Source organism: Poromitra crassiceps (assembly GCF_964638095.1).
Source record: "Poromitra crassiceps genome assembly, chromosome: 2".
NCBI classification, from domain to species: Eukaryota; Metazoa; Chordata; class Actinopteri; order Beryciformes; family Melamphaidae; genus Poromitra; species Poromitra crassiceps.
This window is the reverse complement of record NC_139624.1, coordinates 23,748,099-23,765,377: the sequence shown is the minus strand read 5'-3', so window position 1 is coordinate 23,765,377 and position 17,279 is coordinate 23,748,099. Positions and strand designations below refer to the sequence as shown.

At 43.6% G+C, this 17,279-nt stretch overlaps 1 protein-coding gene across 3 annotated transcripts in view; it reads left to right on the top strand.

Moving 5' to 3' along the window:
• Nucleotides 1-17,279, top strand: part of abcc9 (ATP-binding cassette, sub-family C (CFTR/MRP), member 9) — a gene marked incomplete at its 3' end in the record, with an annotated part of 90,646 nt that overhangs the window by 66,558 nt on the left and 6,809 nt on the right. For all 3 annotated transcript variants that reach the window (XM_083659579.1, XM_083659580.1, XM_083659578.1), the window contains 5 exons: nt 2,261-2,377; nt 5,025-5,145; nt 7,458-7,588; nt 9,386-9,464; nt 14,572-14,680. In XM_083659579.1, coding sequence (XP_083515705.1) covers nt 2,261-2,377; nt 5,025-5,145; nt 7,458-7,588; nt 9,386-9,464; nt 14,572-14,680 — 557 coding nt within the window. The remainder of the gene's footprint in view (nt 1-2,260; nt 2,378-5,024; nt 5,146-7,457; nt 7,589-9,385; nt 9,465-14,571; nt 14,681-17,279) is intronic.

Genomic DNA, 17,279 nt, shown 5'->3' with positions numbered 1-17,279 from the left:
GTGTGACAATAAAAGACGGGCTTCCGTCTGAAATCGTGTTTTTTATGTTTGTCCACTACGAGCCACCGTCGTTGTTTACCAGCTAAGCCTATCAGCGTGCTCCTAACGCGAGCTCCATACCGGTAGTACAGACTTCACTTCATGTCAGCTGTCAGCCTGTCAATTGAGGTTTGTTGCCACACAATAAACCAGCGGTTTGTTCCAAGCCAGTGTGATCCTTGACTCGCTCTCACACAGCAGCCAATCAGCGTTGAACAGCGAGCGACTGATGCCATATATATATATATACAGTATATATATATATATATATATATATATATATATATATATATATATATACTGTATATATATATATATATACAATTCAAAATACATACTACAGCATGCGCTGGGACGCGTCATCAGTGATGTTAACTGGGGTCGTAAGGTGTTTCGGGTCTATCGAACATCATACACCCTCGCCCAGTAGACCCAGCCGAGGCCGATTAAGACACCGACCCGCGTCCCGGAAGCAGCCGCTCACGGATCAGCCTTCCTACTCTGTCTGCAACGTTGCCCGCAGAAGGGTTGATCATGCCCAATCTGCTGCAATAGAGCTAGTGCTACACCGCAGCATTGAAAGACCCTTCGGTGCATGGAGGGCTAAGGCCCTGTGGGTGAATCCAGGCCGCGCTCCTCCTTCGTCTCACCAGACCCTCCCAAAAGGCAATCCTACTATGCCTACTATATTTTTTTTGACAATCATTCCGTGACCCCCCAAAATAATCTCGTGACCCCCTGGTGCTTCCTGACCCTCAGGTTGAGAACCTCTGCGCTAAGGAGGTTATGTTTTCGGTGTCCGTTAGCAGGCCTTATGGAAAAATTACTTTTTATGAAACCTCGTCGAACGGTGTAGCAGTGGCCAAGGAAGAACCCATAAAATTTTGGAGTGGATCCGATGCCACTCACGAAAATTCATATCACAGCAGAGTGGACTATTGGCCTTGACGGAGGTCTGCGCTCTCCAAGTGCACTTCTAGTTTTATGGGATGGTGTTTCATTTTCTGAATTTCTTGGCAGTTTATTCTCCAACTAAAAGCCAGTGGTAAATCATTGAATGTATTTTTAGAGTGATTTATGAAGAGCAGGTTAGGAGGAGATTTTTAGTGTCTGCAAATGTAGAAGTTATCCATGATTTTATCTAATCTTTTTAGACTCTTGCAACTCTCAGCCTAATTTAAAAGTAAGTCTCATGTAAGTCTCACGGTGGTTCACCTGGGAGAGTGCGTACCACAAAGGCTTATACCGAATTCAAGACAACTCGGACAGCCGTAAGTTTCAACACGGAACCTCCACCCCCAGCATATTTGCGTTCATGCTGCACTTCCCACCGGGGGGAAAGACCACACACAGGCTATACAGTAGGTTGCTATAGCAACTCGTGTTGTTAGCATTGTAGCTACCTACTAGCCTACTACCTACTAACAATGCTAACCGAACATGCTGAATTGCTGAATTTCACTATTGCTCTAATCAGAGTGAAACACAGATGACACAAACACATGTTAACATTAACATTACATAATAAGACATCACATTTTGTGTTAAAAAAAAAAGGTTTAATGTAGAATGCAAAGGACATGTAACTGGCTGCTTAACTCACGTTCCAGGATTATTGTTATTTACCGCGGCTCGTCGCAGCTTCAAGGCAGGCAGCCAGCACTCTCCCTCTGGGAAAAGGAGGCTTTGTGCCCGGAGGAAGCCAAACGCCCGGTCGTCTGCTCTGGAGATTGCGCAGTGAGCCAGCCAGCGAGTACACACTCCACAGGGCTGTACATGGACTGTTATTGAAACGTGACTGGTTTCAGATTTGTCCAGTAAAATACATTATTTTGCGCTGCTCCGAGGCACAGATCACTCGCCTGCTCACATTCAGTCAGTCAACTCAAGTGCCTAATCCCAGACACGCCCACTTTCCAACGGTCTAATCAAACTCCTCCACACGCTATGTCCCGCCTCTCTACCCTGTTTCAGTCGCAATATGTCACGATAAAGAATCACATACGCTGAGAATCCCATTTCAGCTCGACTTTAAATCCCTTCTTTAAACAGTTTCATGGACTTTTCATCATTATTTTTTATCCACTTTCTGTTTTGAGTGCCAATTCTTTCTTCTTTCATTTATATATTTTGCTCATTTTGTTGCACTTTTAATTTTGAATAATTGCAATATGGACTCAGTAAGCTTTCTTCTACTTTGTTATGTCCCCCCTCTCTGCAGGACTACCTAGGAGCGGTGATAGTGTTGACGGCAGCGGTATCCTCCATATGGAGTTTACGCTGGGGTCTGCAGCCTTCTGGAGGCCTGGTGGGCTTGGGACTCACCTACGCCCTCACTGTGAGTTCCCACTGCTCTCCTTCTCTCTGTCTTTACCGCTCTCTTTCTTTCTCTGCTCTCAGCATGTCATTCATTTGGCATCTTTTTTCTTTTTCTTCTTTTGTAACTCTAGATTCTAGAAAGACCAGCTTAGCCAAACCTGAACAACCCAGTTCATTAGACAGATGGCATTTCATAGTGTAATGTATTGCAGGAAGATTATGAGCCCATTACAAGTATAGACATTTTTTTCTTACAATATAATCATAAAGAAAAAAAAAGTTAATATCACGTCGCCCCATAAAGCATTCAGCCCCCTACATATTTGCGCATTGTATCATGCACTTTAAAATGTGGTTATGCTGCAGATGTGTTAAATACATGATAACACGTTTCCAGCGTTTCTATCAGCCCATTACTATTGCATTGAGATATGTGTAACCCTGAAAACACACCGCAAGCGTCTCCTGCACGTAAGCTGCGCAGCGCGACCTTGTGCGCAGCCAGTTTACATTAGGACACCATGTTAACAGATCTGTCAGTCCACACCGAATTGCGCGCAGTGCGCAGCTCCGCGGACGCTCAGGGCGCACAGGATAGCCTAGATTTCTATTTTTGTGCGCAGACCTCTGCGCCCGTGAGCGACTCTGTCAAGCTGAACAGATCAGATCAGGGCAGCCAGGAACTCCGAAACCGGACATTCGTCAAATAAAACCAATTTCAAAGTAAAATAATGTTTATTTACGCCCCTGTGGAAGTGTGAAAAGAGAGAGAGAGCAGTTCATCCATCTTTGGGCCGTCCATCCTGAAATACAGATGCCGATCAGGATCGAGCCTCAGTTCAGCAACGAGATGATGAAATATGCCTCAGCTCTGCCCTTCTCTGATTGATAGGATCAACATGAACCCATCTTCTTCTAGGGGCTCGTTGCCTGCGGAGCAACAACTAGAGAGCTAGGACTCGCCTTCTCTCTACAACAGCATGCACTGGGAAAACGGGAGGAGAACAGACATAAATATGATGCAATTGCATTTTATAACGAAGGTAGCCATTAACACGTTCACTGCCAATGACGTGTTGATACGTCAAAAAAAATCCAACGGTTGACTGCCAATGACGTGTTGATACGTAAAAAAAGAAAAAAAAAAATTGACGGTGGGACGTTGATCTAACCCTTTTACATCTCTTATATAAATATTGGAGCCGCCAAACGTGTACAACCCATTCCACCGACCCACTAAGTGGCGACAGTGCTCTCCACACTAGAAAAAGCCGAGCCAAAACTGCAGGGGAACGCGCGATGAAACCATTCTCATACTGTAAAATGGATTGTTGAAAACGCTTTCGCTTTCGCGCTGATTGCTGGCGGTGGGGGATTGCAAATTTGCATAATAGATTATGGGTGCAACACACTTTGAAACACGCAGCATAAATAAGACCAGAATCGCAAAAGAAACCCCGTTTCTTGGGGTTTCTCAACCGAAACCCCAAGAAACGAGCGAGCCCATCCTCGCCCAGCGGCCGCCAGCAGACAGGAGCAGCAGCAGCAGCAGCAGCAGCAGAAACGAGCTTGTGACACGCCCGCTGCAGCCAAGAAGAACACAGGAGTTTGAAGTAGAGGGGGGTTTCCTGCTGTTATGGAGGAAATTACTGTTCAAAACTATTGTTTAGATGTCTGACGTCTTACTGATGCCAAAAATGAATGGTTAAAGTGACTGTTCTATCGAATTTCACAAAAAGCTATTTATCTCAGCTTAAATTTTCAGACGCTGAAACCATGCTGTATTCAAGTGCTAATGCCTACATAACTACTAACTCTACAAACTAACTCTTTTAGACAGAGAAAGCACACATTCTATTAGTTCTTTTGACATATTTTGTGTTCACAAAATCTTAGCAGAAAAGAATCCTCGGGTCTTGAAAGATGAGCCAGAATCCTCAAAAAAACCCTCTGGCAGAAGCTACCTACAGTAAAAAAAAAACGGCTGGCAGTAAATGTGTTAACAGTTATCCCAAACATATTACTTTATATATTTATGTCGTTATTTACTACCCATGATAACGAAGACAGTAGATCTGGGGCTACGCTGCGCGGTGCATGCGCGCAAGTTCCGCGTACCGGTGTGTTCCCAGCGTAAGGCTTCAGGTACTTACAGTGCATGTTGTGGGCCGCTCATGAAGCATTCTGCACTGTCTGTTTCTATGGATGCTGACAGCAGAAGCATTGTTTGTGTCATGTGAAACATTAGTGCTTAACTGCTTACTTGTGCATGTCTGCATAGATTCAACTGTAATATCACTGACGTTCAGATGGCTGCAGTTTACAGCAAACACAACAAGCTTAAAGGAACAAGACACTGAACCGCTACCTGCTTATAGTACACATAGGATAAGAGCATGGGCTCCTGTTTTTCCTAGCCCTCTTATTTGTCTGCATCTGTGATTTATATTGATTTATATGTACCGTCATTTTGTAATTGTTTTATATGTTTTTTCATGCTGTAATCAGGGCGTCCTTGAAAAAGAGAGCTTGCCCTCAATGCCCCCCCCCCACACACACACACACCACCCCCCCCCCCCCACACCACCACATGAATAAAGGTTAAATTAAAATAAATACTAAAAATAATGTATCATAATGTAATGTCTTTGGATGCCTCTATACAGGTGACAAATTACCTGAACTGGGTTGTGAGGAACCTGGCAGACCTGGAGGTACAAATGGCAGCGGTGAAGAAGGTCAACAGCTTCCTCAGCACAGAGTCGGAGAACTACGAGGGATCTATGGGTAACTGTCTGAGTTCTTGTTATCTGCCATGTTTAACACTTACTATCAGGTATTTACATTGACATACCGCATAACATTATGTGTTATATATATATATATAACACATACTGCATAACTGCCTTTACCTTTAAGGTATTTTTAGCTGGCCAGCACGGTGGCCAGCTCTAGAAACCCCAATGTCACTGAGTGAGTGAGTGAGTGAGTGAGTGAGTGAGTGAGTGAGGGAGTGAGTGATAAAGTTACACGATTGGTCAGCTGTGTTTGCCTTCGCTATATGTTTTCCACACAGAGAGCTCCCATTTCATGAGGGATATCGCTGTGTGGAAAACATATAGTGAAGGTAAACACTGCCCATCTGCTTATATTAACGACATTATAACGATAATGGCTCTTACGTGGTTTTACGTCTGGCTTTTGCCTGGTTTTTATGTCTGGCTGTTATGCCCAAAACACACACCACAGACCTTACACACACCACACAACACCACACCACACAGGAGTCTCACCAAACGAGATTATCAGGCCGCATAGCGGCTTGATAATCTATTATAGTCAAAATCACATAAAAGAGAACAAAAAGTACAAATGGTCTGTGTAAGTGGTCCAACATTCACCAGTAGGCTAAAAGGCCAAATCTATTTAAATCTCAACCAAATAAAGCTCTTTAGTGAGTCTGCCATAAGATCTTTCAATAACAGTTACAATTCAAAAACAGCTCCTGACAAACTGGGCAGAGAAAGAGACATCATTTGTATGACAGAATGTCGACAATTTTATGGCAGAATGTCTTGAAAGAAGAGAGGAGGAGGAATGGGGTCTGCCTCCCTCGCTCTCTCCCTCTGTCTCATGAGGGTCAGCTTATTCATCCTGACCCGTGAAACCCTCAAACCCCTGAGCCAGAGTAGAATAGAGCAGTCCCTCCTCTCTGACATCATGGAAGCTTCCAGCTCTTGCTGATAACAGTGTCAAATGCTCCAGCGAGAGCTCCCTAGCATAAGAGTTTCACACGTGCGTACCTTTAAGGAGTGACATTACATACAGTATCTTGAATGGTGAATGCAGGCAGCACTAATGTTCCACTAATGTCTATAAGGAATCTGAGGAGCCCTTTAAGCACTTTAATAGGAAAGCTTTACTATTTGGAATGTTATGACTTGGTCCATATGGTCTTTATGCTGCTGTTTATACAAGCCAGGACTGTAATATACACAGCCAGCAAGCGCTCTGTCTGTTTTGTGTTTCCATTGTCTTCTACTCCAAATAATATTCTAATATAATTATTTATTTCCGAGGTTTTCTGATGTATCAAATTGGGGATCATATACTGTACATTTGTCACCGACACTTTAAAGCCCACCTCCAGTCAGTTGTTTATACCTGTACAACTGTTTATGTTCTATGAAGACATACATGTGCGCGTGCTGTATCAACACATGTCATCATTTGCGCCAAAGAACTTAAATTGATAAGAACCGAGGCTAATAGTTTGTTCCATGCATTATTCCTCTGCAGCACAATGACTGCAGCGCTGTTCTCTTTGTGTCTGTTCTCTTTTTGCTCAACTCTTTGTCTGCGCACCAGAGCGGAAATACCAGAAACAGTCACCACCATGACAGTCTGCCTGCATCTCGGTAAAAACGTTACTTTACAAGCGACAATATTGTTATAATATCAACAACTAGCCAACAGATATCAAAGCTGGTGGGCTTTATGGAAAGACCGTGACTCGAACTGGTTAACAGTTCTATCAAACTGGTCATTCAGTGACGTTTTGTTACCACGTAACTAACGTAGCTCACAGCTACTGTGACAGCTAGCTAATGCCAGCAGCTACTGTCACTCTATACTGTAATGTCTGATCTGAATATCATACCTCACTCGTTAGACCACAATGTCTGATGTCATCACCCGTTTTTACCAACAGCTAATTTTTAGGATTTTAAGTCCAAAATAAGGTTATTTGTCAACAAAATACACTGAACACTGTATTTAAGGGTGGTTTAAGTATTTATGAATGGCAATTTGCGATATGTCACAATTTATGACATCACTGATGACATCATCACCGGAACTTTGTGTGTGTGTATGTGTATGTGTCTGTTTTGTGTGTGTGTGTGTGTGTGTGTGTGTGTGTGTGTCTGTGTGTGTGTGTGTGTGTGTGTGTGTGTGTGTGTGTGTGTGTGTGTGTGTGTGTGTGTATGCGTGCATGCGTGCGTGCGCCTCCTCCCTTCCCACCTTTTCCTCTGACGTTGGGGATGTTGTGGAAATTCAGATCTCTCCCTGCCTCTCTCCCCCTCTGTGTCTCCCTCCAGATAGCTCTCAGGTGCCTGAGGACTGGCCCCAGCAGGGTGAAATAAAGATCCAAGACCTCTCTGTGCGCTATGATCCCATGCTCAAACCGGTGCTCAAGCACGTCAATGCATACATCAACCCAGGCCAGAAGGTAATTAACATGAAGCTGCGAGGAGAGAGGGAAAGGGAGAGAGGAAGAGAGAGTTAATAACCCCATACAGGTTTATAAACGCTAATACCAATGTTTTGTGCCAATATTGAATAGCTTATATCTATTCAAACGTTTTAAAAAAATCACAAGTAGTCAGTGTTTCACCTATACACTAATTGCATCACTGTCATGGTGGAAAAGCCACCAGAAATGAAACCTAGGATGATAATCGATAATAATCAGAGGTGAATGACACTGACTGGATGATTTTTAATAAGGGCAATATTGACCTGATATTGGCCCAACTCCCTTCATTAGCTGAAAAGCATAAGCCCTGCGAACATTTTAACATAGAGATGACATACATCCATTTCATGCACAACAACCTTTTCCTTAGGTAGGGAAACAGTGGATGGATAAATCCAGAAGGAGGCGGTAATGCAACATAAAGGATGCCAACTGCCATAAAACACCACAGAAGGAGAAGAACCTTTTCCTTAAATGTTCCAGTTCTTTTTTCCATTAAGGCATCATGTGTGAGAATAAGAGCTACCGCCAAATCCCCCGAAAATTGTCTCTTGCAATTTGCTTTTTGGTGACCAAGTGACATTTCTGTAAATGAGCCCAAGTTAAACTTGCAATGTTATGTATTCCATGTAAGGGGATCCAGGTAATTGACACGGCACTGCTGGAAGCTTGGGCCTCACATCACACTACATTGATAACTAGTGCTGTGTCTGTAGGCAGCAGGGAAGGGAACATTCTCAAGAGGCCAAGGAGAGGAAACACAAAGTATCAGTGATCATGAAGGAAGGATAAGGGGCAGTTCAAGGGACTCGCATATATAGAGCATCGCAGGAATGAGTCCGGAAGACCTGGATGTTAGCACTTGCGGTTCCCTCGTCTAAAAGTCAATGGGATTTTATATGGTGATTTTGGTTAAATGCCTGAAATTAGGTCTATGGTTAAGGAAAGTTTATGAATCGATGAACTTCGTGTTCAGCAAGATAATCTTCACAAATGTGAGGACCACTTTTATGACTTTTGAAGCGTAATTGCGATTTAAAAGAAATCACTTTACTCCTGCCTGCTGTAGGCTAGCAGCATCAAGCTACCTAGGATGAGACAGGAAGTGGGGCAGTTTTGCCTTCAGAGTCAAAGCTTAGATTGTGTCACTTTTGAGATTTTTTTTAGAATAAAGACCTGTCTCTTGGGCTGTGTAGAGCAACATCGATGGTTTGAGAAGTATAATAGTATAAACACATCAGAAAATGCTTCAAAAGTCATAACAGTGGTCCTCATGTGTGAAGATATGATCTTCATGAGCCGGAAATGTATCTCTCCTTCAAAATTCCCAAGGCAGAATGAAAACATTGAGAACATTGAGTCGAAGGAGCAGCTTGTGAATCCAAAATATCAGACATGACTGAGTGTGGAATGTACAATCTATTTTCAAAAGACAAGCATGCTTTGCTTCTGTACGAACATGCATTTTGACTTCACACTGTTCATATCCAAAGTAAAGACTAGCATGTGGATTTTGTTCTGAATTAACGTCACAGACGTGCGTCTTTGTGAAACTGTGAATTGACACCTAGTGATCAAACTCCTCTCCACACACAGCATGTGCATGCTACCTGCTTGTTATCACACAAGTGTTTTATTCCTCAAGGCAGCGTTACACTCAATAGCTTCTTGACCCAACTCTCTCTCTCTCTCTCTCTCTCTCTCTCTCTCTCTCTCTGTTTCTACTGTATGTCTCTCCTCCCTCCCTCCCTTCCTCCCTCATTTAATTAGGTGGGCATCTGTGGCCGCACAGGCAGTGGGAAGTCGTCTCTGTCCCTGGCCTTTTTCAACATGGTGGATATGTTTGAAGGTTGGTCTGTCGGCCATCACACCCTTCACACACACACACACACACACACACACACACACACACACACGTCATAATAAGGTTGAAGCATCAGCTCCTCTGTCTCTGTCCGTTTCCTTGGTTTCTGTCGTGTTGACTCCCACTCGCTCTCATCTTTCTCTTGCTAACTCTGTCTGTGGTTTCACTCTCTCTCCTTGTCTCGGTCTCTCCAACTCACCGTTCTGGTCCAGAGGAACATCTGAGTAGGCTATTGACCCCGGGTCTCTACCTGTCGCCCGTACTTTGCCCAAAAAACAACCCAACTCTCTATGTGCTTCAGTTTCTCTCTTGCTTTCTCACGTTCTTTCTTTTCACCTCCTCTCATCCACCACAAAGGTAGAAGGGATGTGCAGCCTACTCCCCCCATCCTTCAATACAGTGCTGTACTGTGAAGAGGGTACTTGAACCTCTCAAAATAATCTAATAGATCATAATACGATAGATGAAATAAAGTCAATCTTTAGTGCTTCACAGTTTTGATGCTTACCAGAATGGCCAGCATCTCCATGTGCTGCTGTGTCTAAGAGCCCGTATGACCAGCATCTCCATGTGCTGCTGTGTCTAAAGGTCAGCATATCCATGTGCTGCTGTGTCTAAAGGCCAGCATCTCCATGTGCTGCTGTGTCTAAAGGCCAGCATCTCCATGTGCTGCTGTGTCTAAAGGCCAGCATCTCCATGTGCTGCTGTGTCTAAAGGTCAGCATATCCATGTGCTGCTGTGTCTAAAGGCCACCATCTCCATGTGCTGCTGTGTCTAAAGGCCAGCATCTCCATGTGCTGCTGTGTCTAAAGGCCAGCATCTCCATGTGCTGCTGTGTCTAAAGGTCAGCATATCCATGTGCTGCTGTGTCTAAAGGCCAGCATCTCCATGTGCTGCTGTGTCTAAAGGCCAGCATCTCCATGTGCTGCTGTGTCTAAAGGCCAGCATCTCCATGTGCTGCTGTGTCTAAAGGCCAGCATCTCCATGTGCTGCTGTGTCTAAAGGTCAGCATATCCATGTGCTGCTGTGTCTAAAGGCCAGCATCTCCATGTGCTGCTGTGTCTAAAGGCCAGCATCTCCATGTGCTGCTGTGTCTAAAGGCCAGCATCTCCATGTGCTGCTGTGTCTAAAGGTCAGCATATCCATGTGCTGCTGTGTCTAAAGGCCAGCATATCCATGTGCTGCTGTGTCTAAAGGTCAGCATATCCATGTGCTGCTGTGTCTAAAGGTCAGCATATCCATGTGCTGCTGTGTCTAAAGGCCAGCATCTCCATGTGCTGCTGTGTCTAAAGGCCAGCATATCCATGTGCTGCTGTGTCTAAAGGTCAGCATATCCATGTGCTGCTGTGTCTAAAGGCCAGCATCTCCATGTGCTGCTGTGTCTAAAGGTCAGCATACCCATGTGCTGCTGTGTCTAAAGGCCAGCATCTCCATGTGCTGCTGTGTCTAAAGGTCAGCATATCCATGTGCTGCTGTGTCTAAAGGCCAGCATATCCATGTGCTGCTGTGTCTAAAGGCCAGCATCTCCATGTGCTGCTGTGTCTAAAGGCCACCATCTCCATGTGCTGCTGTGTCTAAAGGCCAGCATCTCCATGTGCTGCTGTGTCTAAAGGCCAGCATCTCCATGTGCTGCTGTGTCTAAGAGCCCGTATGGCCACCATCTCCATGTGCTGCTGTGTCTAAAGGCCAGCATCTCCATGTGCTGCTGTGTCTAAAGGCCAGCATCTCCATGTGCTGCTGTGTCTAAAGGCCAGCATCTCCATGTGCTGCTGTGTCTAAAGGTCAGCATATCCATGTGCTGCTGTGTCTAAAGGCCAGCATATCCATGTGCTGCTGTGTCTAAAGGCCAGCATCTCCATGTGCTGCTGTGTCTAAAGGCCAGCATCTCCATGTGCTGCTGTGTCTAAAGGCCAGCATCTCCATGTGCTGCTGTGTCTAAGAGCCCGTATGGCCAGCATCTCCATGTGCTGCTGTGTCTAAAGGTCAGCATCTCCATGTGCTGCTGTGTCTAAAGGCCAGCATCTCCATGTGCTGCTGTGTCTAAAGGCCAGCATCTCCATGTGCTGCTGTGTCTAAAGGCCAGCATCTCCATGTGCTGCTGTGTCTAAAGGCCAGCATCTCCATGTGCTGCTGTGTCTAAAGGCCAGCATCTCCATGTGCTGCTGTGTCTAAAGGCCAGCATCTACATGTGCTGCTGTGTCTAAAGGCCAGCATCTCCATGTGCTGCTGTGTCTAAAGGCCCGTATGGTTTGCTGCTGAGCTGCTAATCAATTGGTTGATTTATGATGTAACTACCCAGGGGCTCACATACCATAGAATGTGAATGGAAAGAGAGGGTGCTTCCTCAAGTGTTTTGAAATGCATTTGAAAATCATTTCCATCCATTCAAAATGTGTGATACAGAGTTTGGCTATAGCAAATGACAGTAAATGCACAATTCAAAAACATTACCTGACCCTAAAGAGCAATATCACCTTGCCCAATACTAACTAGATAGTAGTAACTACTGTACTAACTAGGGCGCTGTTCCTCTAATCCGAATGGAGCTCAAGCTGTTAGAGTTCTGGCAATAGGAGATGGTGGAAGGAGTGAAAGGGCGATGGAAAAATCACTTCCAACATGTTGATCCTCTTCAGGGAGGGGGAGGGAAATGGGAAGCAGCATGATTTATGGGAATTGTAGTTGTAGTCTTGAGAAACAGCACTGACAATTACTGGCATGAGATTTAAAGTAACCATCTCAACCACAGACTTATTCGTTTACGGCTTCGTTAAGGTATCCTAGTTAATTTGACAGTGATACATTGATGTTTAAAAATGCTACATGTAGCACCTTTAACTCAAACAGCAGTATCCCATTCCTTTTGATGGTCTACAGAGGGAATTGTAAACCCTTAACATCTTGGGAGTGGGACTCAAACAGTGTACATCTAGTCCCATTACCAATCTGGCTATGTGAAGACCATTCGGCTATTAGACCCACAAAATATTTAGGTTCTGACCCACACAGTACATTAAGAAACCTAAAGTGCTTCTTCACAGATGATTACTCTCTGCGGATTGTTCCACTGCCTTGCTTAGCTTGACGTCTGGACATCAGTGACTTCAACTGCCCACACTACAACTAAGCACTGTAGAAAATCAATGTACATGACTTAGTGGGCTTTTAGGCACAGAAGCACAGTAAAAAAAAAAAAACTACTGGAGGCAAGTTAGCCATCTACGTTCTCTTCCAAAGATTGTTTGAACTTCTGCCATCCACCATGTATTAGAGAGAGTCATGCATGTTTATGTTGGAGCAAATGTGTATATTTAACAATCCTTTCTTGCATGTTGGTGCGGTTGAAGCACTCCTCCAGACCCCCTCTATCTAAAGACTGCACCTTAATGGGCTGAATGAGAACATGCAGGTCCGATTGTTCCTCTTGATTCAAATTCCTGAAAAGAGGACCTGAAGAACGCTCTTCTATCAGAGGTTGACCTATTTTCCTTTTGTGTGTCTGTGTATTTGGACAACTTAAAGACTGTGGTCATAACTTGAAATACTGCAGAAGAATCTTTTTGATTTATTCGGTTATTAAAGAAATGGAGACAGAACACAGTGGAGTCGTAATCGTAATGTTCTATTTTCACTCTAAACTATGATGGCTCCTCGTAGACGGATTATTCAGCCAAAAATGAGAATACACACTTTTTACACACACACACACACACACACACACACACACACACACACACACGCACACACGCACACACGCACACACACACACACACACACACACACACACACACACACACACACACACACACACACACACACACACACAGCACAGCTGTTCAGACATCTTATTTAACAGCAAATTGAGACATTATTTTGTGTCAGCAGTGTTTCCTTATAAAGCAGTGAAATAAAATTAGAACAGTGTCACGGTGATAAAACTTCTCCTAACTAAACTCCTGCCATCTACAGAACATTCTTTGTTTCATAACTCGGAAAAAATGACTTCATAGATACTGAACAGAACAAAAATATGTACAGTATTCAAGAACTGTTATACCAATGAGGGGGTTTACGGTGTAAGGTTATTATAGTTTTGCATTTTTCATTCGTTTTTATTTTTATTTCGTTTTTACTTTTTGTTTTCAATTTCAGTTTAGTTTTAGTTTAATTTTTATTAGTTTCAATGTTAGGTTTAGTCTTTGTCTGTAATATGGAGTAGTTGTCAGGGCTCCTGACAAGTTAGTAACCTGACTAAAAGTATTTTATTTTAGTCTCATCTCAGACAAAGAAACTAAAAGTCAGAAAAAGTATTGTGTCATTAAAAAAACGTTTAAAACATTATATTATACGATAAAAGATTATAGGACAGATGAACATTCATCCACAAAAGACAACTATAAAATATGTCTCTCATTGTGGTTGTGTCATTAACCAGAATCCACTCAAAATACTAAATTAACTTTCTTAATTTTACTTAATTTGAGTTAATTTTGTAAACACACAATTTTTTTATTTTTATTTTTTTTCTGTGACCAGCCGTTCTAGAAGTCACTGGGTCGGTTAGTCCACAAAAAGTTCACCAGCGTTTAGTGGGCACAGTTTTCACCCTAGGAGGATGAAATTTGGCAGTGGAGTGTGTAAAGGTGTGTGTTTGTGTTCATGCCAATTAGCTAAAAGGGGGGAGGGGAGTGAATTTTGAAATGCAGGGAGGCAGAGTAGGGTGGGCTGCCCCTGCCGTCCTGCATTTTGGGAATTTGCGTATGTGGTTGATGCTTGTTTTCCCTTTTTTTGTAAAGCCTAATTTTTATTTTCCCCTCAGTCAATGAAAATGTTTTTCCCCGTTATTTCGGTAACTGTAATTAAAAACGACTAAATCACCTGATAAAGAGACAATAAGTATGCTTTCTACTGCCCCATAGTACAAAATAACCATCATATATACAGACATACATTTTAGCTATAAAGGATAAAAAGTGTCAAATCAAAAGAGTAAATGACAAAGCAGTATAATTGCAGTATTTAGCGTGGTGATATTTGACGTCTTCACGTCCTTGATGATGTGGAGCAGTGATGTGAGTGTGCTTTGTTACAGGGAAGATCATCATTGATGGGATTGACATCTGTAAGCTGCCTCTGCAGACACTCAGGTCTCGACTCTCCATCATCCTACAAGACCCTGTGCTGTTCAGTGGTTCCATAAGGTACACACACACACCTACGCACAAGCACACACACACACACACACACCTCTACGCACAAGCACACACACACACACACACACCTACGCACAAGCACACACACACACACACACACACAATCCAAACAGAGTGAGATGTGGCGTTTTAGTCGCCACAAACAAGACCAATTGAGAGCAAGAGGGAGCTTCCGGCACTGAAAGATAAAGTCAATGCTGTAAAGGGGAGACTCCTGGGTACCCACAGAACCCATTCTCATTCAGATATCTTGAGGTAAGAGATCAAGGGGCCCCTTTGAAAATAGTCATGCCAGTTTTTCCATTGCCAAAATGTAGCCTAACTTTGGAGCGTTATTTAGCCCCCTTCCCGACAAGCTAGCATGATGTAGTTGGTACCAATGGATGCATCAGGCATTCTAGTTTCGGAAGATATTCAGAGGAGTATCTTCACTCCAGCTTTAAAAATGGGTCCGCGAGACAGAGGCTCTGAAACACAGCAATGTAAGCTGCAGATGAGTCTTGGAGGTGTTTGCGCACCAGCAATAAATAATACACACTCCAAAACATCTCCAAACGCCCGTTTTTGAATAGTGAAAAGTGGTTAGGCCTCGGCGACACTCGTCACACAGAGACAGGAGGGCCAGCTGTGGGCTGAGTGGGGGGAAACACAGTGGGTAAACTGGTGGGACCCATTCTGACTTCTTCACACACGTCATCGCCCGGAGAGGAGAGGGCGATCAAGAGATGTAACACCACACATACTGGATCTCTCTCTCTCTCCCTCTCACACGCCCCCCCTCTCATACACGCGCACGGCCTCTGTCTGTTTGGAGAACTAGATGATAAAGTGACTCTGTGTTTGTTATGAAAGACAAAGAGCATGTGCGCTGTTTGTTTGGACAGATATGCCGTTCTAGATAGAGAGAGAAAAGGAGAAAGTAAGTGTGTGTGTGTGTGTGTGTGTGTGTGTGTGTGTGTGTGTGTCTGTGTGTGTGTGTGCGCGCGCACACGAGCGTGTGCGTGTGTGTGTGTGCGTGTGTGAGAGTGAGTGAGTGTGTGTGTGTGTGTGTGTGTGAGAGAGAGAGAGAGAGAGAGAGTGAGAATGTCTTGGCACCTCCACCAGTTTATGTGAACAGAGGCCCGAGGTGAATGGTCGACAGTAACTGTTTTATCCTGTTAGCTTAGATGTACATGACAAGATTTTGACCCCACTCCCGGTTTGGCCATGCCACACACATGTAGTAGAAACATGAAGTAGATTTGCAGTGTTTCCACTTATTTCTTGAATTAGGGAATTCATTGGCAAACATAAGCAAGGAATTTGATTGCACATACTCAATAATAATTCCAGAAATATTTTAGTCCTGGTAGGGTGGGAAAGCATTTGGACCACAGGGCAGTAAAACTCTAATAAGAATAATAACTTTAAAGCAGCTACGAGCAACTTTTTCGATTGTTATTAAACAGTATAAATTTAATATCAATGCATCACATCTTACCTCTAATGGTCGACGATACCAACGCAGAGTAGTCTCGCTTGAATCGGCCAGTGTTAGTGTGTCTGTAGCCAGGGCAGATCAGGAATTGAAATGAAACGGTTTGCAGCAGCCACTTCGGCCATAACCACAAAATAACTTCCAAAAAACCTGTTAGAATATAACGAGAGATGTTCCCGCGAGTATGCGAGGCGTTCACATTGTTTATGTTATGTTGCTAGGCAGCGCAAACGGCGTAAAAAGGCAGCTGCGTTTCACTTCCTGGTTTCACTTCCGCGTTTCACTTCCGGGTTACCCGGTCCGGTCGGTCTAGAGAGCCCCCTGTTGGCGCGAGTTTAGACAGACTATAGACTTAATAATCACCTAAGGGAGCAATCTCAGATACACACGGCTTTGGTCTCGTCGACTATTAGAGGTAAGATGTGATGCATTGATATTAAATTTATACTGTTTAATAACAATCGAAAAAGTTGCTCGTAGCTGCTTTAATAATAATAGTAACTTTATTTGTGTGGCACTTTTTGACACAAAGCTACACAGTGCTTTACAGGCAATGAGAATAATATTTGCACACAACTGAACTGACAACATTCAGCAATACAAGATCAAAGCAATGAATAAATCCACACACCGCAACATGTGAGTACATGACAGAAAGGGGAGAGAAGATAGCAGCATGTATCATTCAGCGCCATCTTAAGATATAATGTTATTACTCCTGATATCTGGCCTGATATATAGCACATTTCATATTCAAAGGCAATTCAAAGTGATTTACAGTGTGCATAAAACATTAGGGCATATTTGATGTTTAATGTGTCCAATATATCTCTCTTGGCACCTTGGTGTCTACACAGCAACCTTTAAAGTCCCTGGAAACCAAACATAAATAGGCTATGTGTATTTTGTCACACCACCGAAAAATGTGTTAACCACCACCCAGTCAAATTTGAAATTAATTGAATGTTGCCGAGTATATCAAATGAAGATCATCTATGCTCTCACTGCTGTGAAACTGTGGGGGCGTATGACGCAGCATGCTGCAGCCAGGCTTCAGCATGGTCACCAATAGCCAATGAGAGTCCAGCTTGCTTGACACGCCCAAACCCT